At 35.8% G+C, this 12490-nt stretch overlaps 1 protein-coding gene across 1 annotated transcript in view; it reads right to left on the bottom strand.

Moving 5' to 3' along the window:
* LOC124795733 overlaps positions 1 to 12490 on the bottom strand; it is a 300666-nt gene that overhangs the window by 86179 nt on the left and 201997 nt on the right. Inside the window, exons 15-16 of the mRNA XM_047259816.1 lie at positions 11067 to 11128; positions 6848 to 6877 (exon numbers count right to left, since the gene is read on the bottom strand). Of these exons, the coding sequence (XP_047115772.1) occupies positions 6848 to 6877; positions 11067 to 11128 (92 nt within the window). The remainder of the gene's footprint in view (positions 1 to 6847; positions 6878 to 11066; positions 11129 to 12490) is intronic.

Genomic DNA, 12490 nt, shown 5'->3' with positions numbered 1-12490 from the left:
GATTATTACATCCACAAGAAAACCTAAATCGGGCAAGGTAGAAGAATCTTTTTACCCATTCGCCAAGTGTACTAGTTAGATGGGTCGACAACATATTCCTGTCATGTGACGCACATGCTGTCACCAGTGTCGTATAGAATATATCAGACATGTTTTCCTGTGGAGGAATCGGTTGACATATGACCTTGCGATCAAATGTTTTCGGTTCCCATTGGAGAGGCATGTCCTTTCGTCAACTAATCGCACGGTTTTGCGGTGCTGTCGCAAAACACAGACACTAAACTTATTACAGTGAACAGAGACGTCAATGAACGAACGGACAGATCATAACTTTGCGAAAATAAATAAAGCAAAATTTTCAGTCGAGGGCAAACTCGAACTAAAGACCTCTCGTTCCGCAGCTGTTCACACTAACCACAGGACCACGGCGCTCCTCGCCTCACATCGCCCTTAATATTGCCTATCTTAGACATGGACGACCCAGTTTGTATATTTTGCTTATTTTTTCATAGTTCTACACAACTTCTTCCTGTTTTCTCGGTTGATCTGTGTTCAGTTTTTCAAGGCCTATCCACTGTGCCAACTTATAACTAAATCTGAGGGGGGTGCGATGGGGATGTTCCCTTGTTAGCAACCTCCTTAAAGTAATCTCATGTGACACAACTTCTACACTTTGGGAACATAACAGAAAAACATAATTTCTCTAATGAATTTTCTTTGGGATGCGGCAAGTAAATTTTCTTGAATGTGTGCTGTGGTTGTCCCATGGCTAGGCGTCAGACTACTAACACAAAAATTCTGTGTTTTATCTGCAGTTAGCCTTAGAAAGTTCTCATTTGTGTGAGAACTTTCTAAGGCCAACTGCAGATAAAACACAGAATTTTTGTGTGAGAACTTTCTAAGGCCAACTGCAGATAAAACACAGAATTTTTGTGTTAGTAGTCTGACTCTTAGCCATGGGACAACCACAGCACACATTCAAGAAAATTTACTTGCCGCATCCCAAAGAAAATTCATTAGAGAAATTATGTTTTTCTGTTATGTTCCCAAAGTGTAAAAGTTGTGTCACATGAGATTACTTTAAGGAGGTTGCTAAGATAGGTGAATGAAACTTTACAATTTCATGTCAATGTTCAATTGGTAAGAAACTGTCCAGAAATGGAATCTACGTCAGCTGGATACAGCTGAGGGAGGACAGCATAGCTGAAGCAATTTGGCACCAATCTGTCATCAGAGCAAGTGAGCATCAACAGGGACTGGAAACATACCAGCAACAATAACATTGTGTTTTGCAAAGTGCAAAAGTGTTATTTACAAGTGAAAATCAGCAAAATATGTGTAGTGTTTGTGTGTGTGTGTGTGTGTGTGTGTGTGTGTGTGCATAATACCAACATATGAGAACGCAGATGAGAAAGGATTTTTAAAAGCTAACTGAAAATAATCACAAAATTTAGTTCTGAAATATTTAGACATAACAAAATTAAATTAATTTACCTTTAACTAAAATTAGTTAAAGTTATTTGTCAATTCAACACCCAAATTCACAGTAACATCAATATCCAGCAATTTACAAAAGGGTCCTTTTGTTTGGATCATCAGTCTTCTGACTGGTTTGATGCAGCCTACCATAATTCCTCTCCTGTGCCAACCTCTTCATCTCAGAGTGGCACATGCAACCTTCATCCTCAATTATTTGCTGTATGTATTCAAATCTCTGTCTTCCTCTACGGTTTTTGCCCCCTACAGTTCCCTCTAGTACCATGATAGTCATTCCCTCATGTCTTAACAGATGTCCTATCATCACTGTTTTCCATACATTCCTTTCCTCTCCAGTGCTGTACAGAACCTCCTCATTCCTTGCCTTATCAGTCCAGCTAATTTTCAACATTTGTCTGTAGCACCATATCTCAAATGCTTCAATTCTCTTCTGTTCCGGTTTTCCCACAGTCTATGTTTCACTACCATACAATGCTGTACTCCACACATACATTCTCAGAAATGTTTGATACTAGTAGACTTCTCTTTGCCAGGAATGCCCTTTCACCGTTGCTAGTCTGCTTTTGATGTCCTCCTCACTCCATCTGTCATCGGTTATTTTACTGCCTCTGTAGCAGAATTCCGTAACTTCATCTACTTCGTAACCATCAATACTGATGCTAAGTTTCTTCCTGTTCTCATTTCTGTTACTTCTCATTACTTTCTTTGATATACTCTCAGTCCATATTCTGCACTCATAAGATTGTTCATTCCATTCAGCAGATCATATAACTCATCTTCACTTTCACTCAGGATAGTAGTGTCATCAGTGAATCTTATCACTGATATCCTTTCACCTTGAGTTTTAATTCCATTTCTGAACCTTTCTTTTATTTCCATCATTGTTTCTTTGATATACAGATTGAACACTAGGGGAGAAAGACTACATCCCTGTCTTACACGTTTTTAATTCAAGCACTTTATTCTTAATCATCCACTCTTATTATTCCCTCCTGGCTCTTGTACATTTTGTATATTACCCGTCTCTCCCTATAGCTTACCCTATTTTTCTCAGAATTTCAAACATCTTGGACCATTTTAAATTATCAAATGCTTTTTCCAGGTCAAAAAATCCTATGAATGTGTCCTGATTTCTCTTTAGTCTTGCTTTCATTATCAACCGCAACATCAGAATTGCCTCTCTGGTGCTTTTACCTTTTCTAAAGCCAAATTGATCATCATCTAGCACATTCTCAATTTTCTTTTCCAGGCTTCTGTATATTATTCTTGTCAGCAACTTGGATGCATGAGCTGTTAAGCTGATTGTGCAATTATTATCACACTTGTTGGCTCTTGCAGTCTTTGGAATTGTGTAGATAGTATTTTTCTGAAAGTCAGATGGTATATCACCAGACTCATATTCTGTACACCAATGCGAATACTCATTTAGTTGCCACTTCACCCGATGATTTTATAAATTCTGATGGGATGTTCTTATCTATCCCCTCTGCCTTAATTGATCTTAAGTCCTCTAAAGCTCTCTTAAATTCTGATTCTAATACTGGATCTCCTATCTCTTCTATATCAACTCCTGTTTCTTGTTCTATTACATCAGACAAATCTTCTCCCTCACAGAGACTTTCAATGTATTCTTTCCATCTATCCATTCTTCACTGCATTAACAGAGGAATTCCCGTTGCACTCTTAATGTTACCACCCTTGCTTTTAATGTCACCAACAAATGTTTTGACTTTCCTGTATGCTGAGTCTGTCTTTCCAACAATCGTTTCTTTTTCGATTTCTTCACATTTTTCATACAGCCATTTTGTCTTAAGTTTCCCTGCACTTCTTGTTTATTTCATTCCTCAGCAACTCGAATTTCTTTATTCCTGAGTTTCCCTGAACACTTTTGTATTTTCTCCTTCCATCGATCAACTAAAGTATTTCTTTTTTACCCATGGTTTCTCTGCAGTTACCTTCTTTATACTTATGTTTTTCTTTCCAACTTCTGTGATGGCCCTTTTTAGAGATGTCCATTCTTCTTCAACTTTACTGCCTACTGAGCTATTCCTTATTGCTGTATCTATAGCCTTAGAGAACTTCAACCATATCTCATCATTCTTTAGTACTCCCAGTTCTTTGCATATTGATTCTTCCTGACTAATGTTTTAAACTTCAGCCTACTCTTCATCATTACTCTATTGCGATCTGAGTCTATATCTGCTCCTGGGTACGTCTTATGATCCAGTATCTGATTTTGGAATCTCTGTCTGACCACGATGTAATGTAACTGAAATCTTCCCGTGTCATCCAGTCTTTTCCAATCATACCCCCTCCTCTTATGATTCTTGAACTAAGTATTTTGTATTACCAGCTGAAGTTTGTTACAGAACTCAATTAGCCTTTCTCCTCTCTCATTCCTTGGCCCAAGCCCATATTCTCCTGTAATCTTTTCTTCTACTCCTTCCCCTACAACTGCATTCCAGTCCCCCATGACTATTAGATTTTCATCTCACTTTCCGTGCTGTATTACCCTTTCAATATCCTCATATACTTTCTCTATCTCTTCATCTTCAGCTTGTGATGTCGGCATGTATACTTGAACTATCATTCAGTGTTGGTTTGCTGTCAATTTTGACAAGAGCAACCCTATCACTGAACTGTTCACAGTAACACACTGGCTTCCCTACCTTCCTATTTATAACGAATCCTACTCCCATTATACCACTGTTTGCTGCTGTTGGTATTATCCTACACTCTTCTGACCACAAATCGTTGTCTTCTTTCCATTTCAGTTCACTGACCCCTACTATATGTAGATTGAGCCTCTGCATCTCCCTTTTCAGATTTTCTAGCCTCCCTACCACATTCAAGCTTCTGACATCCCATGTCCTGACTCATAGAACATTATGAAACCTAGCAAGGTGCAGTGACTCCAATTATTATAATCCCATTTCTTAAATAAACGCTTTTCTTTTGTTTTTCTGATAACTTTTCTACAGAAGGAAGGAGGAAAGAAGATTGAGTTTAATGTCCCATCAACATAGAGGTCATTAGAGACAGAGCACAAACTCGGATTGTGCAATGATGGGGAAGAAAATTGGCCATGCCATTTCAAAGGAACCATCCTGGCATTTGCCTGTGCCAATTTAGGGAAATAATGGAAGATCTAAATCTGGATGGCTGGTCACGAATGCGAGTTCAGTGTGCTAATCACTGTGCCACCTCACTCGGTCCACCTCTTCTACAAATAAGATGATGTTTGTGGTGGAATGTATAGGGCACACTCAACAGTGTGGTCATCAGTGCTCATACTCAACTAAAAGGCATAAACTATATTAACATACCATTGTTAGATTCTTGTCAAGATGTATTGTGCTGACTTTTACCATTAAATGTGTAGTTTGCAGACCACTGGAAATAACAGTGTTAATTATTTTATATTTAAACATTTTAGTTAAAGAAATATTCACAGTTTTGGAGTCACACAAACCACATGCACTTCAGAGTCAGACCTCACTAATAATTATTTGTTTTAGCATTTACATTCCCTATTTAAATGAATCTGTTCTCCTCTTTCAAATAAACTCTTTACTTTTTCCAAATAACTTTGTATTTCAAAAGTAATCTTTATTCAAAATCAGTATGTTTAAATATTAGCCCTTCGAAATACCAGTGTTACTAGTTTTTTTCTGTTCCCAAAAATTGATGCTTTTACTAAAATAACAGGTTAGTTTATGAAATATGCAAATTAATAAAATTATGTTTCCAAAAAATTTTTGGCAGACTGTTGTAGATCTGAGTGCATGCCAAAACTTCCATCCCATAAAATACCACCATTATTTGTACCCATTTAAGGACATTCAGCAATATGAACCCCAATAACAACTGTGTTTAAAGTGACTCTATTCTATATTATTTTCCGTCTCGAGTTAATATTTAAAATGTAATAGCTTTCAACATTTTGTAATTTCTGTCTTACATGCGTCTTTAAATAAGTGTTGCACACAAAGCCCGAGTGAGTCGGCATTTAGCATTCACGGAGGGCAACAACTGTTACACAAAATTTGCTGACCGCACGAGAATATGAGTGATTTTATTTCCAGAAATGCCAATAAAAGTTAAATTACTAACTGTTGTGTAACTTCATTGACTGTCCCACACCACTACTGAACATGTTGTATTGTGTCTCTTCACAAGAGATCTCAAGAAGCCGGGATAGAGAAGAAACAAGAAGAAGACTATGGAAGAGGCATTGGTATATCAGGGAGTGGAAAGGAAACAGTAAGGATGATGACTAGATGAAGTTTAGGCCAGGGGGACTGCAGAAACAGGAATGTACTGGAGACAGAGAGAAGGGTAGAGGGGGTCAGGTTTCAAATAATGTATGTCGCTTGTTCATCAATTATGTTGTCATTTTTGCAGTTAGCCACAGTTTAGACTGGTCATTCACGAGGGCAGACAGCATATAAGTAATATGCACATGGAACCCTGTACAACAACTGCTGCATGAATAGATTACTCTCAAAAGTGACTTCTGTTTATTAAATTCACTTGCCCGTGCTCCTGTATCCCTTGAAAATTTTCCTACCCCACATGCAACTGATTTTTGATACTTAAATCCCCATCTTCTAGAGGCCACCAATAAAAGAGCTCTCAAGTGCAGTGCCAACCAAGACCCCTACCCTGCCTAGTTCACATGACCCTGACAACCACCAGCATGGACGAGTGAATATAATAAACAGGAATAAAGTAATATAGCTGAGATGGTCCCTGTCCACCATCCTGTGCAATCTGTAAACATTCACTAGTGAGCCCAAGCAGAGAATCTTTCTATGCACTAACCATCCATAATGGGGCAGCCCACAGGAAGAGGAGACAGGTTTGTTGAGGCTGGGAGCTGGTAAAAGTAGGTACAGGAAGGGAGAAGCACTCAGGTGACGAACTTTGGGATGCAACTAATGGTCTAGGTAGTTATTAGTAGTTGTACTGCATAGATGAGATGAGATTATAGTGGTAGGTTTGATAGAAGAGGTGACTGACACAGATTGTTATTTGTTGCTGCTGATTCAAAGTAAACAGCTTTCTTGTGAGAGATATTTGCTTGGATCTACACCTTGAAGCATTTATCTTATTAAAATTTTAGAAGACTCACAATTTCCACAAAAAATGATTTTATGCTTATCCAAATACAACAGAGTTCAGAAAAAAATAAAGTTTGCAAAACTACTGTGATTTACCATATATTGTGTTGGATAAGTTCCACATGAGCTGATAGACCCAGCACGCTATGTATTACAATCTGTGTAAAAACTAATGCTAGGAATCCATACTTATATAATAATAAGATGGATGCACTAGGATTACTCACCTCAATAATAAGATTTTTTCCTCCCACTTCCTGAAACAGAAGAAATAATCACTGTATTTCATACCAAAAGTGTGGTTTACAGATACGATTCATCCACTGATCCTTGCTCAAAATACACCAATGCTGATCTACATGTTTATCAAAGAATACAGATGTACTGTGTTTACATTACCAGGATCAAACTCGATTTTGTTCAGTTGTTTTTATGCTACAGCAAAGACTTAAGCTCTGCATCTTCAGATCAACAGCAAAGTAGTTTAAAAATCAATAGAATGTACTTTGTATCTGAATACTTTAGCTTATACAGGTAAGGCAAATGAAGAGAAATTTTACAGGCTCATCTAGAACAAAACTAGTCACCCTCTAGGAGAAACTGAACATAGAAGAATATTTAAATATGACGCAGTTCCAACATTATAAAACCACATTAACTACAAAGAAAAGGTAGTGAGCTCCAAATACAGTGCAGGACTGCATATATTTATTTATTTACTTATTTATTTATCCATTGGTCATTTTGATAACAGTAAGCAACATGTCACAATTATAACATTTAGTTGAAACATAACATACAACATGAAAGATATTCCTTGTGAAGCTGTAAAAAAAAGAATACAAACTAATATAAACATCAATACACTAAAAAAGACTAGACCATTGAAACAGCTGGCATCTCTGCTACATTCTACACTAATTTCTGACTGGCAGTTGTTGAAAATTAAAAGCCTGTAAAGACCCCAAAAAGTTAGATCAAAGTTATAAACCTATGATATTAATAATTATGTATTTTAGAATTTTGCAAGGAACTTTGCACAGAGTACATCAGGCTGAATATAGTTACTATGTGGTGTACTGATGCAGATTCTACAACATCTTTAATATACCCTAAAACATTTGATTCAGTATCACATCAAACTACAACAGACAAAGTATCTTTCCATAGTTTTTAATGTCTGGACTCTCTCTCTCTCTCTCTCTCTCTCTCTCTCTCTCTCTCTCTCTCTCTATCTATCTATCTATCTATCTATCTATCTATCTCAAGACATGAAGGTATATTTCCCAACTCAGATCACAAAATTATGGACAATTTTCACTGATAATTTCAAATGTAGGTGACTCACAGCACAGAAAGGCAATATCTACGACTAATGATAGGATGAGATAATATAATCTAAAGTGCATGGAAGGCTTGTCACAGGTTTCAGTTATTTTGAAAGATAGTGTGGCTTATCCAAGAAGAAGACCACCAACAAAATCAGTGTGTAGAATCTATACTAAATATGATTAGTGCATACAGTAAGAAAATGAGAGCACAGACAATGATTTATAATTATTAAACATGTACAGAAAGGTTGAAACAAAAGACACACATTCAAATTAGCTAATGTTTTGAGACAAATGCTAACTATCTCAATAGAAACAACTTGAAAATATTTTACAATCCATTTTCAGTTAACATTATGTTAGCTATTTATGTCCAGGGAAATTAAAAATAATCTACTATTAAAAGAAGGAAAGTGTTACTTAGTTTCGCGTTCTATGCACAATAAATCATAGATGTGGAATGAGTCATTTTAAAATCACATCGCAAATTAATTTGTAAATATGGCTAAATGCTGAACATGTCTAAGGTTCCTTTTTTTATTTTTATTTTTTTTATGTACAGATGTAAGTTACTAATTCCTACCCACCACCTTTTGCTGTAGCTGTTCATTTTAGGATTCCGATAAGCATTGAAATATGAAAGCACTAAAATATGAATACAGCAGACGGAATAAAGTAAAGGATGTGAATATTGAGATTGACCCATGGATTCTTCACTGGTTTGTATCAAAAAGGAAGCCATTAACCTTTGCGTACTGATATTATATCGCACATCAGTTAGTTCAATTAACTAAGTTCAAAATTAGTTCAAATGGCTCTGAGCACTATGCGATTTAATTTCTGAGGTCATCAGTCGCCTAGAACTTAGAACTAATTAAACCTAACTAACCTAAGGACATCACACACATCCATGCCTGAGGCAGGATTCGAAGCTGCGACAGGAGCGGTCGCTCGGCTCCAGACTGCAGCGCCTAGAACCACACGGCCACTCCGGCCAGCTCAAAATTAGTACACTCATTATTAAATAGGAGGCAGAAGAGAATTTAGAACTTAGAAGGCAAAATTGAATGCACATATTGAAATACGATATGTGTAAAATCACCAGGCAGATTGTTAGACGGACTAGAATCTAGTATTCACAGTACAACAAACAGTCTCTATAACTACATATGAATAATGGAAATGTAAGATGTTTAGGTACAGTTTGAACATTTGTTTCAGGAGCATGAAAATGCAGTGTATCTCTGTTTGTACCAAACGGCCCACCACATCAAAAAATAATGAGAAAATTTATAAAATAAATGCTTTATTAAAAACATTCAAAGTGCCATACCAGGAAGCTGACTGGTTTTAAGTGCCAATGAGAAAGTTTTACATGTTAATTCTTGCAAAGAAGAAAACAGCAAACAGCACTGTTAATAATGCTATTTATTTACTCAAATAGCACCATTACTGGTCTTGAAATGTAATAAAAACATTAAGAGCCATCTGACAATGAACCTGTCAATTCAAAGGAGGTAACAGCACTATTTGTGTAGATAAGTAGCATTATTAACAGGAGTTAGTTGTTGTTTTCTTCTTTGTAAGAATCCACTTGTATTTTGTACATATAGTCTCAAAAATTTCACTTCTCAACAGAATAGTAGGAGTAAGTTTTTGCTCCAAGTGCCATTAACATCGAGGCACGACATTTTCTTTGTGGTAATACAAGTACAGAAATACAGCATTATATTTTTAACCAGAAGAACTCCTTGAAGAAAGAAGCACAGCTTGGCTCAAAGACTATGTGCCATCTACTAATGTATGTTTGAAAGACTTTCTCCATGGTTTGGCACCTAAATCAGTTCTAGTGGCATGCAGCAGAGTACTTGTCTTCACAAAACAATTATTATTATTGTTTTTTCCTCAATATGATTTCTCATCTCTTAATATTTTTGTTGTAGCACATTTGTGCTACCGTTGCTCCCCACAAATCTGAAAAGGACTTAACAAAATAAGTAAATAACAGATTGTAGAAATTTTAAGCACAATGCTAGTATACTATAACCATTTGCTAGAGTTAAAATCATTAATATCATGGGGTACACATCTTGTAGGGAAGTGGCATGAAGGGTATGAAGCCAACATCAAAGACCTACATCTTTTTTCCAAATCATGTGTTTAAAAACATCTGCGGGACTGATGGCCTTTGTAGTCTGGTCCCTTCAACCCCCACAAACCAACCAACCAACCAAAAACATCTTCTGCAAAACATCTGAAGGAGTGGGAGGGAGGGGTATGGGGTGGGGGGAAGAATAACAGCAAGTGTTGCACAAAAAAGGGGGCTAAGAAAAGTATCTCGGAGAAAAATTTGATTGCTTGGATTTTATTTGGAGTTAAACGCATTATATCAGTGAAATGCACAACATACATTAGTATGTCAGTATTGTTTGAGCTATTTATCATAAAAGACAAGAAGAACCACATATAACAACAGTATTATAAAAGTAAGTACGACAACATAGTCGGAAAAATGGACAGTGAACAGTCCAATCAAAATTTCAACTAATACTCATCCCACATAGCTGTGTTATGAATGAGTTATTTCACAAGTTATAGTTTGAAGAATCTACGTGCCACTGCAAAGACAACTTCCTGTTTTTATAGATAGGATGTGGGATGGATTTCATTTGTAAACTAACTACAAATTAAAATTTAATGAAGAAAATAAAAAACTGCAAGATACTACTGAAGTGGACACATAAATAAAAAACTTTTAGAATTAGTACTCAGCACAGAAAAGTGCATTACTTGCAAAACAAAACTTCGCAACTCTGACACCATACTATATATATAATGAGCTACTTAATTAGCAAAATGAGCTTCAAAAACAAACAAATGAAAGTGAAAGTTGAGTAGTGTTGATCAGAGTATCATGCAGAACTCACAGAATACACAAACCTGGAAGGACACCAGTTCACTATCGTGTACTACATACAATAACAGACAAGTGTGTTTATTGCTTAATTAAGTAATGCTTGGGACACTGTTACAGTTCTTTTATAGTATTAAAGCAGTTCATTATTCTGGGAGATGTAACGTTTTGGTGGTATTTAAAAGTGATACGTCTACTTACTGATAGTGTCGCGGAGACCAGAAGCAGTGGTAAGATTTTGGCAGATTCCATGTTCTTGTCAACTGCAACACAATAAAATCATAAAATTTAATTGTTAAGTTGCTACCTATTTCCTTTCAAACAAAGTAAAATGTGTTTTGTTTTGCAGGCCTACATATGTCTTTGATTGATTGGTTGATTTTTTTATTGGTTCAGTTTTATTAGACATCTCTGTAAGTTTATCATATACTCTTTAAGGACAGGTCAGAATAAGGACACAGTAATACATAAAATCAGCAATAAAGTGGTTAAAAATAAAATTAGGCCCCCATTCTTACAATTGTTTAAGTAATATGCATTTTCAAATATTCAAAAATAATTTTATAGAATAAAAACAGAGCTTTATTATAAATGCCTCTAGTTTCATTTTATTGAATACACAGCAATTTCTGTTTCCTATGGTATGTTATTGTGAAGTATGATACTAATATTAATTAGCCCTTTAATAGGAGGTTGTTCTGGAATATTTCTGGTATATATCCGATTTACAAATTTGCAAAAATTTCATCATTTTAGGGCCATAAATAATTTGCATTCTAAAAGTATTTATGCTATGAGTTGAATGTCCCCAGAAAATTATCCTATAACGGAGCAATGAGTAGAACTGTGCACAGTATGCTTCTAGTACAGTTTTTTCTTGTTGTAGTCATCAGTATTCTTAGACCATAGAATAAGGGTGAGGAGAGCTTCTTTGATAAGTTATTTACATGCATATCCCATTTTAAGTCCTCTTAATCTACACACGAAAAAATTTTCTAGAGGATCTTTTTTAATCTCACTCGAACTTACTTAGATGGTGGAAATAAGTGAAAGCTGGCACACACAAGTTTTTTTCAGTTTTTATAATGGGTTTGTTGATGCCTTCTGCTTGCAATTTTCAGCTATTAACACTACAAGTAATGCGTGTGCTTCTTACACTTTGTCTTTCTAATTTTTCAAGCAGGGTTTTATGGTTTAGGACATCAAAGGCTTTTGAAAAATCTAGGAAAATACCTGCAGATAATTATGTTGATCAAAAGATTTTATAGCACGTTAAAAGAATTCAAAAATTGTTGTTTGTATAGATTTGATCTTTCCATACCCATGACATTGTATGATGAGAGGTGAATATTTATTTATGAAATTGATGAGTCTTTGATAAAAATGTTTTTCCACAATTTTTGAAATGAGACTTTATCGTGACACAGGTCAATAGATTGTATTGTATCAGAAAAACCTTTTTAGCAGTGGTAAAACTTTTGCTATTTACAGAACATCAGAAAAGACATCTGTTTCTACAGAAAAGCTGAACATTTTTGCAAATGTCACTTTTACGCAATAAGCCCAAGTATTTAACATGAAGTCAGGTACTTCATCATGGCCACTACACATTTATAACTTAATGA

This window comes from Schistocerca piceifrons, chromosome 4 (genome assembly GCF_021461385.2).
Source record: "Schistocerca piceifrons isolate TAMUIC-IGC-003096 chromosome 4, iqSchPice1.1, whole genome shotgun sequence".
NCBI lineage: Eukaryota > Metazoa > Arthropoda > Insecta > Orthoptera > Acrididae > Schistocerca > Schistocerca piceifrons.
The sequence above is the reverse complement of the archived record's forward strand: the minus strand, read 5'-3'. Positions and strand labels throughout refer to the sequence as shown.